The 20200-nt window shown below is 44.7% G+C and overlaps 1 protein-coding gene across 1 annotated transcript in view; it reads right to left on the minus strand.

The window, feature by feature from the left end:
* SNX1 (sorting nexin 1) overlaps positions 1 to 20200 on the minus strand; it is a 470987-nt gene that overhangs the window by 56244 nt on the left and 394543 nt on the right. Inside the window, exon 12 of the mRNA XM_069222309.1 lies at positions 5850 to 5993. Coding sequence (XP_069078410.1) covers positions 5850 to 5993 — 144 coding nt within the window. The remainder of the gene's footprint in view (positions 1 to 5849; positions 5994 to 20200) is intronic.

Below are 20200 nucleotides of genomic sequence, written 5' to 3' on the forward strand. Positions count from 1 at the left end.
CGGACAAGAAGAACCTGAAAAAGAAGGGTACAGTGTGCAGACCACTCAGAGATTTCCAGGCTGTGCAGGCAGGCAAGGCCCACCCTTCTAATGGTGAAGTTCCTGCAGGAAGGTTAAGAAAAGTCCTGCTCCAGGAGATGCAGGAAGATCCTTGGAGTTGCCCACGAGCTGTCCCATGTCAGTCACCGGATTGCAGGAGAGTCAGCGGTTAGCAGGACCACCAACAAGCATTGGAAAACTCAAGTTACATTGCAGAGAACTGTGCAGGTTTTTGGGGCCCAGCAAGGTCCTTGGGTGAGAGTCGGGGCTGGCCCTCAGCATGCAGGAGAGCCAGCAGAAATCATTGAAGCCCCCACGAGTGACCCACTGGCAGCAGGCACAGGGAGTCGCAGGGAGGGTATAGCAGCACAACAAAGCAGGAGATCCACGCCGCAGGAGTTGCAGAGTGGAAGCTGAACTTGGAGCTGCAGAGTGCTGGAGGCTGGGGCTTCTTGGAGCTTTAAGAGCTCTTAGAGGAAGAATCAACAAGCCTTGGTAAGAGCAACCATTGCGGTGAACAGGGGTTCCATTCCAGTGGCTGCAGCAAGTACCTATGGTCTCCCAAGTTGGCCAGAAGACAAGTAGGACCCAGAGAAGACCACAGAGCCACCACCTGTGTTGCAGAGCCTTTCGATGTCCGTGGGACAGCATGATCCACCAGTCAGTTGTTGTTGTCGTCGTCGTCTTAAGGCGCCTGCAGATGCAGGGGAGTGACTCCTTCACTCTAAGGGAGATTCCTTCTTGCTGCAAACAGAGTCCTTGTGACCCTGGAGGATGCACAGCTATGGATGTTGCAGAAATCTTGCAGGAGCAGGAGAAACAATGTTGCAGTGGGAGCTCTCCCAACTGGATACAGTCTTGTTTCAGTTCTTAAGGCAGACAGCCTTTGTAGAGTTTTGATCAACGAATCTGGAGACCCACTCTCAGAGGAGCCCTTAATTACCCTAACAGGGGGTTGGACACTATCTACAGTGACCCACCTATCAGAGGGGGCCAGGGATGTCACCCACCTGACCTAACCAGTCAGATGCTCCCAGGGGCCTCGGCACATCTTATTTTCAAGATGTCAGAATCAAGTGGCCTCCTGGCAGAGCTCTGTGCACCTCCCGAGCGGATGAGCTGGACAGGGGGTGGTCACTCCCCTGTCCTGTGTGTGGTTTTGTTCCAGAGCAGGAATTGGGGGTTCATGCACTGGTGCAAACCGGTTTATGCAAGGAGGGCACCAAGTGTGCCATTCAAAGCAGTCTAGTGGACCTGAGAGGCCACTCCAGCCGAGAGACACCTAGTTTCAATCGAGAGGAGGTCACAACTCCCTCCTACAGGAAACCCTTTGTTCTGCCTTCCCCTGCTTGAGTTAGGCTCAGCAGCAGGATGGCAGAACAGTGTATAGGGTCTGCAGCAGCACGGTCTGGCATGCAGACCCTGTAAGGCTGTACAGGCAGATCTGAGGGGTCCTATAAGGACCCCCCCAGAGTACATGGGATCATGCAACTAACAGTGGAATCTGTGTAGTTGTATGATTCAGACATGTCTGATAACAAACATGCTTAGGTTCGGTGAAGCCATTATGTATGTGGACTACTTGTGTTGACCAGTATCCACTACATACCTTAAAATGGCTTCCTCGCACTTACAAAGCCCAGGGAATGGAGTCTGAGGTTTGTAGGGGCACCTCTGCTTATCACCCAGGACCATGCACACTACCCTTGGGCTGAAGGGCCTACCATAACGGTGACTTACAGTGTCCAAGTGCAGTGATCGCACTAGAAGGCACGCCTTAGATCTAAAGTGAAAGGTGCATGTACCATTTCACGCAGGCTCCAAGGGCAGGCCTGTAGACACAGTTTGCATGGGCTTCCATTGGTGGCATAATACATGGTGCAGCCCATGGGAGACCCCTGGTGTACCAATGCCCTGGGTACTCAAGTACCATATACTATTGACAAATGGGCACACCAGTATGCCAAATGTGGGGTGTAAAAGTTACCATGTAACCAAATTTAGAGGACAGAGCACAGGCACTGAGGTCCAGATTAGCAGGATCCCAGTGTAGTACAGTCTATAGACTTGGACACGAGGGTAGTTAAAATTCGAGATAGGACGAGCATCTTCAATTTCTCTTTTCTGTCCAGAAAGTAAAAGGTGTACCAACAATGCCCTGTTTCTGGTACTGGAACTCTCTCTACACCCCGTGGAAGATGTGGTGGGGAAGAAATGAATGGGAGAGGACACTCCCTGCAGGACCCACCTGCCAACCTGGAAAGAATAGCTTGATTTTCTCTCCCATCCGGTGGCTGTGCTTTGTCAAGCGCAGAGGTTTGGAAGGTGGGCTGCAGGAAGTGTGTACTGGGCGGCAACACTGACCATGACCACGTAAGCGTTGGGCACTGCTGCCGCAAAGCAAAATTGCTGGGTTGGACTGGCTGGCAGTAAGGGGTGCCTTGTCCAAAACCTTGAAAGGAATGTTGGAACTGGTGCAGATGGTGAGGACGGGCGGACAGGCCAAGCTAGCAAGTGGTGTTCCTGCTCTCTTTTAATTGCTCGAGAGTGGAATCTGTCTTGTCCTGAACAGTAGCATCCCATCAAAGGACATGTCCATCAGGGAGGACTGGACGTTGCCAGAGAAACCAGCTGATCGCAGCCACGCATGGCAACAAATGGCAACACTGGAGCTCGCCCAAAGGAATCAGAGGTGTCCAAGCCACAACGAATCAGGACATTGGCCGCATCACGACCGCCCTGAATTACTTGTGCTAGGACAGGGTGAAGGTAGTCAAGCACACCTGAAAGGACTGGCACCACTGAATCCCAAAGGAGGCCTGTGAGGAACTTTTCGATCAAAAGCGAAATGGCATTCTGCCCTGGATACGCGAGTTATGTCAGCATGAGTTGCACGATTGGCTCTAAAGCAGACTGCCTTCAGGAGTGAGGTTAATAAGAGTGGTGCCTCCCACGTGCATGCTCAGGCAAATGCAAGTGGTTGGAGGGAGCGGAATCCCACTGTGATTTCTTGGCTTCTTTTTAGATTTACTTGAAGGCTTGGAGTGCAACAAAGACCGCTCTGATGACTCCAAGAATGGGAACAAGACCAGGAACGAACCCTTGACACGGGCCGCAACTTGCAGCATCCTCGACACAGTCTTCTTATGCTTGGAGACAGAGTTTGGCCTTGCATTCCCTGATGGTCTTCATGTTCACTGACACACAATTAGTGTAGGCCTTGGAGTCGTGGCTCGCACCCACACACCACAAGCATACTGGTGGAGATCGGTCACAGACATTTGTTTGCCACAGTACCTATAGAGTTTTTAGGCGGGACATCCTTTACACAATGAAGTAATTTGAGGTACAATATCTCAGAAACATGAAGGGAGTTCCAAATCCGCATCTGATGGTGTGAGCAAAAAGGAACTGATGTTAGTACATGGGAGTGGTACCTATATAGGCCTGCAAGTTATTTGTGGAGTGAGATGGCATCAGTGCAGAGGCACAATGTGCCACACTCCGGCGTGCAGCGGTACTATTCTAAAGCTTCCAGATCCAGTCTGACGCCTGGGGAATATTAAAAAGCTGAGGAATCTGCAGTTCGTAGCCTATTTCAGAATTACATTGTTTTTAGCTTAGGAGTGTACTAAGAACTGTCCTTGTCCCGCAGAGTTAGAGAGTCTAATCTTGTAGTCTTCCAAATCTCCTTACCAAAATTCAGGATTGTTCACATCCTTTGAATTACTGAATTATTGAGATCCATTAATGGGGGAATGTTTAGTGTGCTGTTTCACCGGGTTATACAGTTTAAAGGACAGGTTTGTGCTTGGCCAAAATGATATCTAATGAAGGAGGTCTTAGCTTTGAAAATATTGCTGCCAGACACTTATTAGTAAACCTGTTGAGAGCAAGAAATTAGAAATACCTGTAAACCCATACAACCACCCAGGGATCGACTTCACGGGGCAGAACATTTCTGCCCAGTCACCCCACCAAATAGAGTAAGCGATGAGAGTAGCAATGAAGGACCCACTTGCCCACATTAAGAAAATGTGGGTACCCAAACTTACTAGTACCTGAGAAGACTTCATCTAGCAACAGAAGACTGGGAGTGGCTGCTCAAGTTTATTTCTCTAGCATTTCAGCTCTACAGAAAACTGTTGCGCAGAATCCTTAGACTTCTGTCTTTAAAACCTTAACAGGGCATCTTTTATTATGTTTAACAAGCCCTCTCTGCTCATGTAGATAAGTTCAGCTGTTTATGGTCTCTGATCCAGTGCTTAATTTGTAAATGAAAGAGTGCCGGAAGTTAAACGCTGGTGCACCCAATAACACAGCCAACGAAGGCTGCGTTGTCTTAAATGTACCTCATATCTCTTTAATCCACCAATGACACTCCTGCCCCTTCACCTCACTCTTGTAGGTTCCTGCTTTCTCCCTTGGTGACTGTTTTACCATCTTTTTCTTCCTCCTTTCCGATCAGTGAGGTTTTCCTCTCTTGCGCTGGGTAAATATCTGATGCCGAAAAATAAAAGCTGGTCCCCTAAGTGTGGTGGACCCCACCAGCTTAAATAAACACTGGTCTGATCTAATACTACAATTGCTTTATTTGGCACTCTGTAAGCATTTTAAATGCAATGAACGAGAAAGAAAAGGGGTGATCGGAACAGTCAACAAATATGGATAGTTTCGATATCATGGAACTACCCTTTCCTATCAGATCAAGACTGGATCCTTCCCCGTGTGTAGGGCTAATAAAATTTAAGAGAGTCTATGATTTTGAGGAGGGGAGGTGAAATGCCCTTTGGGTTGCCCAGTTTAGACTGATGTCTCCTAAGGTGATGCTGTCTGACGATAATGCTTTGTCTGTTGTCAAAGGAGATTATTGTTCCATGAATGCTCTAATGTTCCCTGGTGAGCGTTAGGTGGTGTATATTTCAGTGGAATTTGTGCTCAGTGCGTTAATTCCTACTTCAAAGCACCAGAAAGAGATCTTTTCGTCAAATGGAAGGCATTAAAGTTGAAATGAGTTTCTATAGATGACTACTACTACTCATGTTCTCTTTTCTCTATCCAACTGTTTGTTTGAGAAGTCGAAGTCATTGAGGACAAGTAGATTGATATTTAGTTGCAGTGTTACTTTCTACAAATCTGATTCACAAATAATATCAGTAGGAGGTCTTTGTTAATGACTGACAATGCAGTACAGTATTCTGCTGACAATCTGGAGTAGTATAGGTGGCATTTTAGGAAGGGCCTTATTGTTGATTTGATGGTGGAGTGTTATTGCATATGTTTAGAAGTTCATTAGGGTGAAGTCCTTGTGTTTTGGGGAAGTGGATCATATTTCTACAATGGGCACCTCATGTGAGGGTAGAAGGTTTTATTTAATTGGTCACAATCCCTTGTTACTGAAGGACAGAGACTCATTCCCTAATACTCACATTTATAGGTGCACAATGACAAGACATTACACTTGTGCACTTCGAGTTATTTAAATTGGCAGTGCTATATTTTAAATCGCAGTGCAGAGATAAATAATTGATCTATCTGCCATGTGCAAAGGCAGGAATCCAGTTGCTCTGTGAATTTAGAACATCCTAGTCTGAATCCATTTAATAAATGCTTCAAACTAATCATTGTGATGTGGTAGTTTGCTTAAATTAAGGCCTCTCAAAGAACACTTAATACGACTCCTTATCAGGAAATATATAACCTGAGCTCATATAGATTCAATTATGATAGCAAACACAAGGTTGTGTGCTGGAATATTAGCAGGAATGTCTTAATAAGGTCCTTTCTCCTCCTTAGTCCAGACACCATACCTCTGCAATCTCTTCCTTGGCTTGCTGCAGCTTCTCAGGTTTATTAGCCCACAGTAGTCTGGCTTCAGTCTCTCTCTTCTTCTGCAACATAGTCTGGGCATCCTGCCAGCGTTGCCACGCTTTCATGCGTTGGTCAAAGGCGGCCTGGAAGCATAAAAGTAGCAAGCACATTACATACTGGACGTTTGACTTAATACTTTACCTGCCCTATGTAGTACCAGCAAGATGAAGAAACATCACAACATGCAGGAAAAACATTTAATATGCAGTTCTGTTATTGTGTGCATTTATTATCAAGGACAAAATATTTCTGAAAACAAAACAGCAACCTCAATAACAGATTATGACTCTTTCTTTGGTGTTCCTGACTGAAACTGAAGGTAGAGAGCATTGTGGGATATATATTTTATCTCACATTAAATTTAACGCCACAATGCAACCATCCAGTCACTAGTTATGCTGCACCGTTAATGTCTATAAATACAAATGCATAGTAACAATTTAGAAAACGCCACAGGAAACATCCAGTGATCCCCTACATCAAGAATAAAGGCAAGGTAGTAGGCTACAAGTGTGTATCAAGGTAAAATTTGAAGCATTACCTGAAGTTCCCTTCTTATGTTTCAAAGGATACCTTTACTAAATGTAATATTTCAGATTTTTTTTATACAATTTCTTTTTACATTTAACTCCAGACTATAGTTTGCTTTATGATGTGTAAGTAAACGGAGTGTTTAGTACTCAGGTGAAGGATCCTGCTCCTAATGTGGAAGTGTAGATTAGTATTTTGTGTACTGCATTTTTTCGTTAAGTGCTTTGCCGTTGCACATGTGGATGTTAATATGTTGTCATTAACAAGTAATTACCAATTAACAAGTTACTTAACTTTGGTAGCGCTTTCTGTGGTGAATTCCCTAACATTTCTCAAGTCTAGAATGGCCCCCAGGAGCCAGACTGGATCTGGAAATGTACTTGGAAATGTCCTCAGCTGCCATTAGGCAGCACTGTGCATCTCTGCACTGGCTTCGTTTCATTCCTGTGCACGAACGTCATTTCTTTCCTATACACCGTGGTTCTCCAGTATTGACACCTTTCATAGATTCACATGCTTGAATCTTCCTCGTCATCGAGGTGGGAGTCCCATGGATAATTATGATAAGTAATATAAAGAAATACATTGCACAGCACAAATTAACAAGTGACACTGCTAACCAATTCACTTCATTTTAATAAAAGAACCGAACTCCAGCAATCAAGAAGCAGCCATTTATCTCACTCCTCCCCTCAAGAGCCACCATACCTCAGATTCCTCAGTATGAATGTACAGTTAAAATAAATGAGGTACAAATGAGGTGAGCTGCCATCATGGAGAAGGGAAGATTCCATGTGAAATGAACTCCTATGGTGGAGGAGGGTGGATTCCATGAAATCTATGAAATATATCAATACTGGAGAAACACAGTGTGCAAGTAAGTTATTTTTTCTCTAGAACGGAATCTTTCATACATTAACATGCTTGAATCTCCAAAGCAAGCAGTTATTAATTCGTCAACATCCATAATGGAGGTGGGAAACATGCAACAAAAGTAAGCCTTAAAATACTGAGAGTAGCTAACCTCATTGAAATGATCAACTGCAGCATTATTGTTAACCGTGGCATCCAGGCAATAATGATGTGTGAACATATGCCTGGTACTCCACGTGGTGGCTCCACATATATCTAGTTGTGGAACACTAGCAAATAGAGCAGCAGACGTAGAAACTCCACTGTTGGGATGGGCTCTCACTTTGCCATCGAAAGGACTTCCGGCCTTTTGATGGCAGAAAACTATAGCCATAGAACTCCACTGAGAAAGTGCCTGTCTCCTCCTTGGAGGATCAAAAGCTATTATAAGTTGATCAGACTTTCTGAAAGTTTTAGTTTCTATGTAGATAGAATTTAAGACACCATTTGACATCAACAATATGAAGTGCTCTCTCTACATTGCAATAGGAGGATTTCGGAAAAAGGTTTTAAGAAGTGGCTTGCTAAGGTGGAAGTCCACTGGAACCTTTGGAATGAAATGAGGGTCTCTTATTATTATGACTCTGTAAATTGTAAGTATGGTTCTCTTACTGTGAAAGCCTGAATTTTACTGATCCTCCTAATAGAAGTTAAAGCTAGAGCCATCTTCCAGGATAAGCATTTTAAATCTGCTTTACGAAAAGGATCAAAAGGACTCCCCATTAGGTGTGAGAGGACTGCACTTAATTGTCAAGGGATAGGCAGCTTCCTAATCTGAAGAAAAGTTTTAAAAAGGCCTTTAAAGAGCTCCTTTATTAGCCTGCTAGGCCATCGGATGAATAATTTGGTCATTATTGATCTGATCTAAACTGAATGCCTTTTTGTTGTGATAGGAGAAGCATCTCTGTTAACCAAAACTGTCTTTGACCAATTTAGAGCTACAAAAATAATGAAACCTGCTTTTCCTTTCATCTTTTTCAATAATTTAGGAATTAGAGGAAGAGGGGAAAATCGAATATTCCTGTCCAGGCTATTGGAAAGCATTACCCCACCATGCAGCCAGAGTATTTGCTGGTTAAAAAAAAAAAAATCTATGCTTGTGAGTGTGAGGTTTCACAAACAAGTTTATGACAGTGGTTCTCCAGGCTTGGGAGATAACACTGAGTTCATGCTGGTCCTAATTCCCATTCTTGACAGTCTATAGTAGTCTAGTCATACTTATAGATTTTTCCCACTGATTATTAATTCTAGGAATTTGCTCCACCTTCAAGTTTATCTAGTGATGCAAAACGCACTTCCACATCTTTTGAGCATCTGTTGATAAGAGGCAAGACCTTGTACCTACTAGCTTGTTTAAATAAAACATTGGCAACAGGGCCATCATCCTTAGTGACAACAGGTTAATATGTAGCCTGGATTATTTGGCTGGCCATTCCCTGTGGACTTCTAGTAGATGAGCTCCCTACCCAGCTAGAGATGTGCCTTGGTCAACACAAATTCAGGTTAATGTGAGCAACCTCTGTATCCACCAAAGCATGTCAGATTTCATTCTGGGAGTGATCTGTAAGCTGTCCTCGACATAAAATTGGCTTTGAATCCATTACTCGCCTAATCTCCTGAATTTACCTCATTCGTAGGAGAAAGTTGGGGATGAGAGCATTGAAAACATAATTTCTACCAATGATCTGTATATGCAATCCGAAACTGACTGTTTCCAAAAAGGAATTTGCTATTTTTTTGTCCTTGGTATCATTTACTTTGTGGGGAAGGTTTTGCATGAGACTATATCCAGGATCACTCGAAGTGTTATTCTTTTGCTAGGTTGAAGACAAGCTTGCTCCCTGTTTAAAGGCCAAACCTAAATCAATTAGTAAGTGAAGGCATGCTTTTGTCAATGTTTGTACATTCTGAAACAAAGGACCCTTGAGAAGCAGGTCTTTCAAATACGAGAATCTCTCCTCAAATGAGCTGCAGCTGGGGCTACGCATTATATAAAGATTCTCGGAGAAGACTCAACACCAACAGGTGAAACTTTGAATTGGTTATGACATCTGGCCATCTTGAACCTGAGATGCTTTCAATGTTTTGGGTGAACTGGGGTATGAAACTAGAAGTCCTGGAGGTCTACCGACGTTATAAGATTGACCTGGTTTAAAGGTTGAACAATTGCAGTATTTCCAGCAGTGTAACCATCCAGGATGACTGCTTGTCAAGATCTAGAATTTTGCCTTTCTTGACCTCCTTCCTTAGGAGTGAAATAATCTCCACTTTTACCAAACAATGCTGTTGATGTGACCTTCTCCGAGATGGAGCTCAAGAAGGCGTTTTCTATCTAGGGTGAGTCTGTATTGAATAAGATTCAACACCTATCGATCTGATAGAATACTCTCCCAGTTGTCTAAACAACTGGAGAGCCTTCCACCCACCTGCCTGGGTGTTAAATGTAATTGGTGCCAAGATGGTGTCACTGACGCCTGGAGGATTCTTGTCCTCCAGCTGATTTGTCTTTTTTTACATTGGGATTGTCTTGAGTCAGCTGCTGCTTATACTGTTGTTGCAGGTATTGTGGACGGTCACAATGCAGCTGAGGATATTGGTATGAATGTAAATGTGCTCATTATAAGGCAAGTGCTGCTGGATTGTTCCTCAATTTTAGGCCCTCCAACCATCTGTAGGCCACAATTGATATGGCCTTTATTGAGTTCCAAGCTAGCGCCTTGAAGTCTAAAGGAAGCAATAGGACTTATGTATTGGCATGGGGAGGTTACATTTTTTTTATTCTCTCTTGAAGGACATGAATACTTTCTATCATGAGGAGGGTAGTTACCTGTTTGTGAAGTAGGCAGGGCTCATAATGGTGCCACGTAGTCATCCCAGTCTGACCGAAAATCTGTTGGTTGGTCTTGGGTTATCCCATCCTCTAGTGGTTCCTCCTTGTCAGTGTAGTCATCATAGACAGTAATGGGCTGAAGGGTTCTGTGCCATGGTGCTTGCATCATATGTGATATAGAACTTCCAAATGATAGACCCAGATGACGAGTATGTGGTGAAACAGTAGGTCTAGAAACTGGAGTTGGTTGTGGAGTTGGTTCACCAGACTCTGGAAATCTCCAGCAACATTTGGTGAAATCTGTGACTAGAGCAATGGGTATTTGCATCATTTGCTCTTGACCTTTTGGTTCATCATAAGTGTAAGAAATTGGGTTGTTGGTTGACTGGGGCGTGAACCCTGGTCAATCAGCAACTACAATGCCTCTCAGGGTGAAGTCACACGCAAACCCTAAATTAACCAGTGCAACCCTCGGGTAGCTTGGCACAGAGCAGGCAGCCTTAACTTAGAGGCAATGTGTAAAGTATTTGTGCAACACTTCAAAAAGTAACACAGTGAAAATACACCACAAAAAGATCCCACACCACTTTAGAAAAATAGAGCAAACATTATTAAATAAAACAAAACCAAAACAACAAAAATCCAATTGTAGAATAGGCGATATGAATTTTTAAAGGCTTTAGTGAAAGTAGCGCCAAAAAGCACAAAAGGCCAACTCAGGATATGTGGTCCCGCGGGAATGGGTCAAAGTCATACTTTCAGGCAGACTGCAATGGACAGCAGGTTGGATACAACCACCAAGATAGGTCCGCTGAAGTTTACCGTCTCAACTTTGTACCGAAAGTCCCATTTCCGTTGAATGGGGCCACGAAGAGCTGGGAAAGCATTGTGGGAAACTGCTGGAGAAGTGTGAAGAGCTGGATGGTGTTTTGTACGGATGTTACTGGAGTTTTGCATTCCCCTGCTAGAGGTTGATGCTGGAGCACAAAGTGCGATCGGTGAGATCACCGAGTGAACAGCCATTCGCAGTTATGAACAGCCCAAAAGTTTGAAGTTAGCTCCCTTGTGGCAACACCAAGGGTCCAGGACCTGAAAAGCACTACTTGGGGGTCAGGAACTCACTGCAGCTGGGTCCAGGATGTTAGGAAGCCTTTTATGTCCCTTAGGCTTAGATCAGGCATCCAGCAGGCTAACCCATGCAGTCACTCTGGTGTCCTGGGTTCAAGATGAAGTTGCAAGGTCATCACAGTAGGGCAGCAGTTTTTTTTTTAAAGTTTTTTTTTCTCACACACACTCACACACACTCTCACTCACACACACTCTCACACACACACACTCTCACACACACACACTCTCACTCACACACACTCTCACACACACACACTCTCACACACACACACTCTCACACACACACACTCTCACACACACACTCTCACACACACACTCTCACACACACACTCTCACACACACACTCTCACACACACACTCTCACACACACACTCTCACACACACACACTCTCACTCACACACACTCTCACTCACACACACTCTCACTCACACACACTCTCACTCACACACACTCTCACTCACACACACTCTCACTCACACACACTCTCACTCACACACACTCTCACTCACACACACTCTCACTCACACACACTCTCACTCACACACACTCTCACTCACACACACTCTCACTCACACACACTCTCACTCACACACACTCTCACTCACACACACTCTCACTCACACACACTCTCACTCACACACACTCTCACTCACACACACTCTCACTCACACACACTCTCACTCACACACACTCTCACTCACACACACTCTCACTCACACACACTCTCACTCACACACACTCTCACTCACACACACACACACACTCTCACTCTCTCGCCTTTGAAGTGTGGGGAAGCTTCTCGGGGCATATCTTTGAAATGCACAGATGACCTGCTTTGCTGGCCCTGGCTCCAGACTAACTACAGGTGGTATGCAGCCCTCTGTGTGGAGACCAGACACAACCTTTTCTCCTGTAAGTTGGGCTGGTCTCAGCTTCTCCCACCCATCCTGCCAGTGATGGCCAATCCAGTCACACCTAAACGCCCCACTGTGTATGGTTGTCGAGGAGGAATACACAACACCCAACTGTCATCCAGTAATATGACCTAGAGGCATACTGCAGGCACTAATGGGTAAGGCAAGAAAATGCCAACTTTCTAAAACTGGCATTTTCAGAACAGCAATTTACAATCAGACTTCACCATAACTTAGGATTGCATATTGTGACTCAAGAGACACAAAACACAAACTGTTTAGCTATTCATATTTGGAAATTACACTTATGTAATAAGGTAACTTCAATGTTATCCGATGGGAGATGTAGGCCTTGCAGTAGTAAAGAAACAAATCTAGGAGTTTTTCGATACCAAGACGTGTAAAACTTTAAAGTACATGTCCTACTTTTTAAATACACTGCACGCTGCCCTCTGGGCTGTCCAGGATCTACCCTAAGGGTGACCTATATGTATTAAAAAGAAATGTTTGGGCCTGGCGACTGGTTTACTTTTCGGGGTCAACATGACAGTTTAAAAACTGCACACACAGGTGCAATGGCAGACCTGAGACCTGCTTAAAGGGCTAATTAAGTGGGTGGTACAACCAGTGCTACAGGCCCACTAGTATCATTTAATTTACAGGCCCTGGATACAGGCAGTGGCACTTTACTAGGAACTTACAAGTAAATTAAATATGCTAATTGGGTATAAGTCAATGTTACTGTGTTTAAGGGCGAGAGAACAAGCAGTAGTAAAGTAAGCAGAGTCCTAGTGAAAGTAAAAACAAACTCAGCAAAAAGTGGATGGTAAAGGGAAATGTCTGGGGGTGACCCTGCACAAAGGGCCAGGTCCAACAACAAGGTTCATAGGCTTCATGATCCACAAAAGCCTCTATTGTTCTGGATGATCCTTAAAGGTGAAATCACTTTTCAAAGAGAAGTACTCGTCATCAATGTGCTGGCACTTGACACAGAGTTGGGTTGGATTATATGCCGTCTGAAGGGGTCAACATCATCAGACTTTTCAACTTCCAGAAGGTGTCCAGGTGGTAGAGGAGATACCCTAGTGGGTGAGGGTTGCTCGGGCATAATAGGGACCAGAATGCTTGCGGTTCCGAAAGAATTTTAATGGATCAGTCATCAAAGCTGTCAATGTCTCTGTTGTCTATGTAATTACCTTCTCTGTAAATGAGATGGTCGTCAACAGTGTTGTCTGTGTCATGGTTGGCGATGTGCTTGATGAAGGTACTGTCATCGTCATTATTACCATTGGCAGTGTAGCTATCGTGATCCCTCCTGTTGGTGGTCCCATTGGCAACCTCTTTGTAAAAGTTTGCTTCATCTACAAGGGGTTCTATCAATACTGTTCTTGCTTCAGATGTTATCTTAGGCAAAGAAAGCTCAGATCTGATCCCCTCTGGTATGCAGAGGTAGAAGAATGCCCCTTTTTTCCTCTGGTTCTGTATTTTTACGGCAGGGCTTTTCTCCGCAGGTCCTTTATTGTGATCTTTACGAACCTTTCTTGGAGGTTCCGGAGATTAATCTCTTTCTGGATCACTCCTTGCCAGCCTTTTTATGACGAGAGAGGAGCTAAAGGTCCCTAACCATTTTCTGTTGCAGTCTGCTCCTTGGACGTTTTCTTCTGGAGCCAGAGTAGGAGCCTGGCTTCTCCAACAGTTTTCGTAGAGAAAGTATGGCAGTGTGTGCAGTCCTTAGGAACATGATGAGGATGGAAGCAATAAAGGCATTCTTTGTGTCCGTCCTCAGAATATAGTCTGAGCCTACCTCATGATCCACAAGGCTGAAAAGACCTTGTGTGAGCTGGCTAATCTCCTTTTCGTCAGAAAATGCACCTAGTAAACGTACTACCAGAGATGCTTCCAATAAAGTGGACTAAAAAGGTAAAAAGTTGACAGTAGTTGCAGTAAAGAAGAAATACTGAGCAGAGCTCAGGGAGACTTGGGGAGATTAGATATGTACGTAGGTATGGTGGTACTTGAGGGCAAGAGTGCTTCAGGAGCTGTTTCCTGATTGGCTGGAATTTGTTTTTTATTAAAACAATGTGAACTGAATGACAAACAAAAAGAAGGCCATACGCTCTATAATACATAATGGTCTATATCATCTGTAGCATTATAAGACCACTAGCAAAGGATGCTGCACAGTAAAAGGCTAATTCTGGTGGGGTGTGCCGGAAGGGCTAGGGATGCACAGTAATGTAGATATATCACCGGCATACACTACTGTATGCTTTAGACAACTCACAATGTATAGTTCAAAGTATAGTGCAATATACTCTCCCAGAGGTCGAATGCCAACACAGATTCGGCCTGTTTTAGATCACACTAACAGTATATGGTCACTGCTACAATTGTGACAGCACAGTAATGCCACAACACACCACATATACACTGTGCTTGGCCCATATATGTCATGAGACATCACCTCACTTTAGGTATCAGCGTCCAGGAATGGTGCCCAGATCTGGAGATAGATCGCCACATTGTTTTGTATCTTGAACATGAGCATCCTGCCTCCCCCATTTACTAAGAAGGGATCTCACAAAGAGCCTCCAAAGTTCACTTGAGCTGTGGGAGCGAGAGACAGTCAAGCAATAAGGCCATCCCATCACCTGGAAGATATTTAAAAAATCATAATAAATGGGTATGTGTGTGTAAATGATTCCGGGATGTCCTCCTGGGGACAAACCCATTTGCTTGTAGAATGTTGGTATTATCGGTTTGTTACCTGTCCGTCTGTTCCGCCTCCTTATAGGTGGTATGTAAGGCATCATTTACTAGAGCCTTGGTCCATTTATAAAATTCTGCAACGAAGTCGGCTTCTCCAGCGGCTTTATCATAAGGCACATTAGATATAGCTTGTGCTATCTCTTTAGTGATCTCATCCTTTAATAGTGATCTGCCTTTCTCACTGAGGCATAGTAAACCTGTGCTGTTGAAAAATGTTCTAATCTGGACTTCATCTGTGGTTATCTCTGGAGTGTACAGTTCCCTGCAGTACACAGCAAATTCAGCTGCAATCGCCTGCGGGTGTCTAGCTACCTGTCCTGCCCGAGTTCTAGAGGCTGTAATAGCTGTCTTCCATTCCCACTATCTGAGCTGTGATGAGAGTAATATACCTGCTTTTTCACCCTGTTCATAATGGCGAGCCTTAAGGCCGTGGATGGTGTATCCGCTTTAGAAGTGTAGAGAGTGTTAAGTTGTCTTTCTGCTTTTTTGAGTTGGCACCTACTGGTAACAGAAGGGTGAATGGCATACAAACGTCTTCTCTCTTGATGTCTGCTGCAGGGGAGGTCTGTTATATAACCTTGCACTTACTGTTGATAGCTTCTCAAGAGGTGTCCCGTAATGGTGGTTTTAGACGTCGCACAGTGTCTGTGCTGACATTACTAACCCTATGTTATGATCTAGGTATCTCTCAACATGTGCCTCGAGGAGCTCCTTCCTAATGGGCATTTTATAATGGGAGGTATTTAGACTCCTTGGTTCGCGGATCAGTTTAGCCAGCCCCATGTCGGTTAGTAACAGACCTGCTTCAGAGATTGGCTTTTCAGAATCCAACAGTCTAGAACCAATATAGTTGTTGGCTGTGAGATTAAAAGTAAATACAGACTGGCCAGGGTTCAATTACAGTCTATTGGATGGGTGGTACTGCCGCCAGGCGTCCAAGAGGCTGTGGTCAGTTGGATATCGCTCGTAATAGCCTTGCATTGGGTGCCACATCTACCACACCGGTCAGGTCCACTGTGGCCTCAAGAATCAAATTCCAATCACCTACAATAGTCATAACTGTGGTACCCAAGTCTGCAATGATGCAGGTAAATAGAATGAGGAATGGTGTTTTAGCCTCGATTGGAGCACATATCGAACCTACACTCACCACTCTGTTACAGATGCAGAGATAGTAAGGGTCTTCGAGGTCAGTTCAAGTTTGCACCACCATGCATGGGAGCATCTTGTACAGAAGACTGGCCACTCTGCAGTTCCGAGGTATAGAGCTCCCATTAGAATCTGCCTGGGATGACTGGCTATTATGTATAATGTTTCCCATCCAGTCCCTTTCCAATGTTTCTGCTTCAACCTGTGTAAGGTGGGTTTCTTGTAATAGTGGGATTTCAGCATGTTTGGAAGCTACATAGGTGTTATTCTTCTTGAGCTTAATATAATATGTTATGACAATTAATGTTCCATGACAGAACGATTAAAGTATTGGATGTAATGTTTGAATTCAGTGGATGGAATGAGATGATGCTGAGAGGGTGAACAACACTAGGTTATGATCTAGTTGTAATGAAAATAGAAAGGAGAGGTAGAGAACCCTATTACTGGCATGTATGTATCTGCACTAGCCTATAATAGTCCTGTGGTGACCAGGGCGTGGGGCAAGATTGGTTAGGGGTTACGCACTGTCTCGGCAAAAGATGGTGTAGTGTGGATCTTGTAAGGGAAGACAGTCACCAATGGGGTGATGGGGGCAAGGACAGTGGAAGGGAGATAGGAAGGAAAACGAGTGTCTTTCCAAAGGTGTATTTAACTTTAGTCAACTGGTCTAAACCTCCGAGGTCCCGAGTGCATGGGGGCCCAGAGGGGTAACCAGACCCAGAGCGTGTACTTCCATGGTGGCTACTGCTACATCGGAGTTTATACAGAGGATTACGATAATAACAGAGACAAGGCAGGGTAAGAATGGACCATTGTGACTTACTCTTGGGGGAGAAGATATGGCATTGCTGAGCATAGGTTTGCCATCGGTTCTCATTCTGTAGTGTGGAGACGAAGCCTGTCTAAGACTCGAGTGAGTCATTGGCAATTACTCAGGAAAAAAGGCCAGCATCTAGAAGCTGGCAGGGAAAAATCATATAACATATTTAACAGTACAGATTTGACTTGCAGGTACTCATCAGCTAACATAGGATGAGATTCCTAAGGGTTGTTTCTGTCCAATTTCAAACCAGCCTTCAGTGGCGCACTGGACTTGTTACGGCCTTTGTTCTGCGGGGTTTCCCCGACAGCTTTGTATGCCTGGGCATTGCAGCCTTGGGTCGTCCAGGAAATTGTATGTATCCGCTGGAGGAGGTGGAGCTACTGTGCCCATATTCACATTTTGCAGTCCATCCAAACAAAGTCTTTGGATTTACCATTGAGCATGATCCATATCCTTGTCACTTTAATGTCTCATTTTGGCACCGTAGGTCATAGCCATAAAAACGCTCTCTGTTTTCCGAAGGTGTCCCTGGAGAAGTCGGCTGTAACTTGAATCTTGTGCCATTTGTAATTCTACTGACCATGTTTGCGAGCCCCAACAAGTATCTAGCTAGCTTTTACGACACATAAGAAGCAAGCTATGATGGGTCTGGCTTTTCCTCATATGTCAACTCTGTAAAGACGCATTCAGTCTGCTCGCTGCATCTGTAAGGGCGGCGAAAAGGTTAAGCTCAGGTCGCACAGGAAGCCCTTAATATCAGCACATTCCACTTTTTCGGGGAAACTGTAAAAACATACATTATTTCAGTGGCTTCAATCCTCTAAATCAATAACCTTGTTCCAGTGGGTGTCAGACCTCGGAGTACCAGGAGGTGGCGTGCTCTATCCAGGCTTGGAGTGTGGTCAGTCGTTTGTCAGCATGTTACACCTGGTCTTGGAAGGACCCGATGTCAGACTGAATTGATTTCATGTCTGCAGTGAAATGGTATATTTTTGTGTCCTTTGTCTCTGGTCTTTGCCCCACTACAGTGATTTCTTTAAGGGTCAGATCTTTTTTGTGTTACCACCTTAGAGAAAAGTAGTTGCCAGGATGGTTTCTCAGAAGCCATATCTGGATGGTGAGGGCAGCTTCCAGTACATAGGCCTCTTTTGTATTTAGCACTAGCTGGGGACAGTGCGAAGTAATCAAAGGTCAGGCTCTCTCAAGTCAAATTAACAGCCCGTGTGTCAGACACACTATGACTGAAATGGCCCAGTCTGTTCACAGGTCACATGGTCCGCTTCTCTGATGGCACACCTGCTTCATAAGCTGCAGCCAACCGGTGGCTGACAATCCAAGTGAGGGTGGAGGATGCTTGGGGTGTCAAGGGGTACAGTCATCACTCAAGGACTCAGGTTCCACATATGCAGATAAGCTTGTAACACTCTGCTGCTCTGTGGGGTTTGTGGAGAGAAGGGTCTAGCCCTCAATGTACTGGTAGTAGGGGAGGGTAGGGCTAGAAGTGGGGGACCTGGCAACCTATTGCCATCTAGGGGTCACATTATTTGAGTGCCTAAATCGGAGTTCAAAGCTTGGGCTAAAGAAGACACACAATGGCGGGGGCTTGTGGCACTAGCAGGGTGCGACAAGCAGAATATGCATAACAAGACCCCTGTAATGGAGCACCACACGTGTGTAACAGACAGGACACTATTCTTACTGTCTATGGGTGTGAGCAAGGGGTCGCAAGTGGACTGGAGGAGCAGAGTAAAACACTGAAGTAGAGGGGGCAGCCAGCAAAGGAACTATAAGAGACAGTGAGGGCCTGATGGTGGCATCTTTCTTCTCAGAGGCAGGAGAACTCTTTAGACTGTGCACTGTGTCTTTCTCCACGCCTCCCCCTCACTGCAACAGCAAGTCACACTCCCATAGTACCTGCTGTCTGATGGAAGATGCTGCTGGTGTTTGATGAGGTGCTCCTATGAATAGATGGTACATGTTCTTCATGGCACAGCAGGGCTCCCCAGTTATGACCTTATACTGGGCAGATGTGCGCAGTGATTGAGTAGGCTGCCCAGTCCCTGCTTCGTATGTCTAAGTGTCACACAGATTGTCTACAGCTATGTCCCAGTGGACACCTCCCGTCTTTGCCATATTCACAGACTTTCGCTACTGGATCTAGTCTCTGTCCCTAAGTGACTTGTTCTTCTGATGGATATTTCCAAATGTAAATTTCGCACCTTAGATTAGATACAAAAGTGATATCTACCAAAAGCTGGGGCTCTGTGGAGTGGGCTAAGACCAATAAGTTCTGCAAGACTGAACAGGTAAAATCCCCTTCTTAACTAACCTATCAAAGGCAGTAGTGCTTCATGACAAGGACTCCATGTGCCAATCCAGTAGTGGCAGTTTTTGACCTTCGTGAAATAAGTTCTCAGGCCTTTCAGAGGCTGCTTTGTGGTCAACACATAGCAGATCTTATTGCAGAGGGCTATTCACCTCAACAGAGTTCTTTTCTGCGCCATCGTATCTTTCTTCACCCAGGAGAACCCCACAAAAAGCTCACCATCTTCCCGATGGTCTTTGGTGCAATCTATGTAAGAGCCAAAAGCTCTTTTGGGGTCCTGCTGATAGTCTCTCTTCCTTTGTCAAGGGATGAGGTAGGGCAAAGAATAGTGGGAGTGGATGGATTGGGAAACAACATCGATAGTGAATCAGTTTGGTTAATAAGACAATCTGAGGCAGCCTTAGGTGGGAATGAAGGATGTTTCCTCATAGATATCCTATTGAAATGTAGGACTGTGTAGGGTTCCATAGAAGACATTGACTAACCCACACTCTCTCCGGGCGGAGCTGATGGCCACTAGAAAGGCTCCTCTCCAGGAGAGATGTTGAAATGAAGCCTTGTGGACTGGTTCAAAAAGAGTGCTCATCAGTTTAGATAACTCAAGATTCAGCTCCTTAAGAGGAGCATGTCATCTCATTTGTAGGTAGACTTCATGTCCCTACAAAAAAAAACCTTTATAACAAGAATTTTGAAAATAAGACTTGGCCCATACCCTTGTCAGAATTATGCAAGTACTCACTCTGTACCATCAGCACTCGGGATACACTATCAATTGAGATAAATCTCTGATTATCCTCCTCCACGGCAACACCTCACGACTGCCAGATGATTGAGCCGCCTATAGCGCAAAAGAAGGGTTCTGAAATTTTGAGATATTTATATCAGTAGATGAAAAGATTTTTTT

This window comes from Pleurodeles waltl, chromosome 3_1 (assembly GCF_031143425.1).
Source record: "Pleurodeles waltl isolate 20211129_DDA chromosome 3_1, aPleWal1.hap1.20221129, whole genome shotgun sequence".
Taxonomy (NCBI): domain Eukaryota; kingdom Metazoa; phylum Chordata; class Amphibia; order Caudata; family Salamandridae; genus Pleurodeles; species Pleurodeles waltl.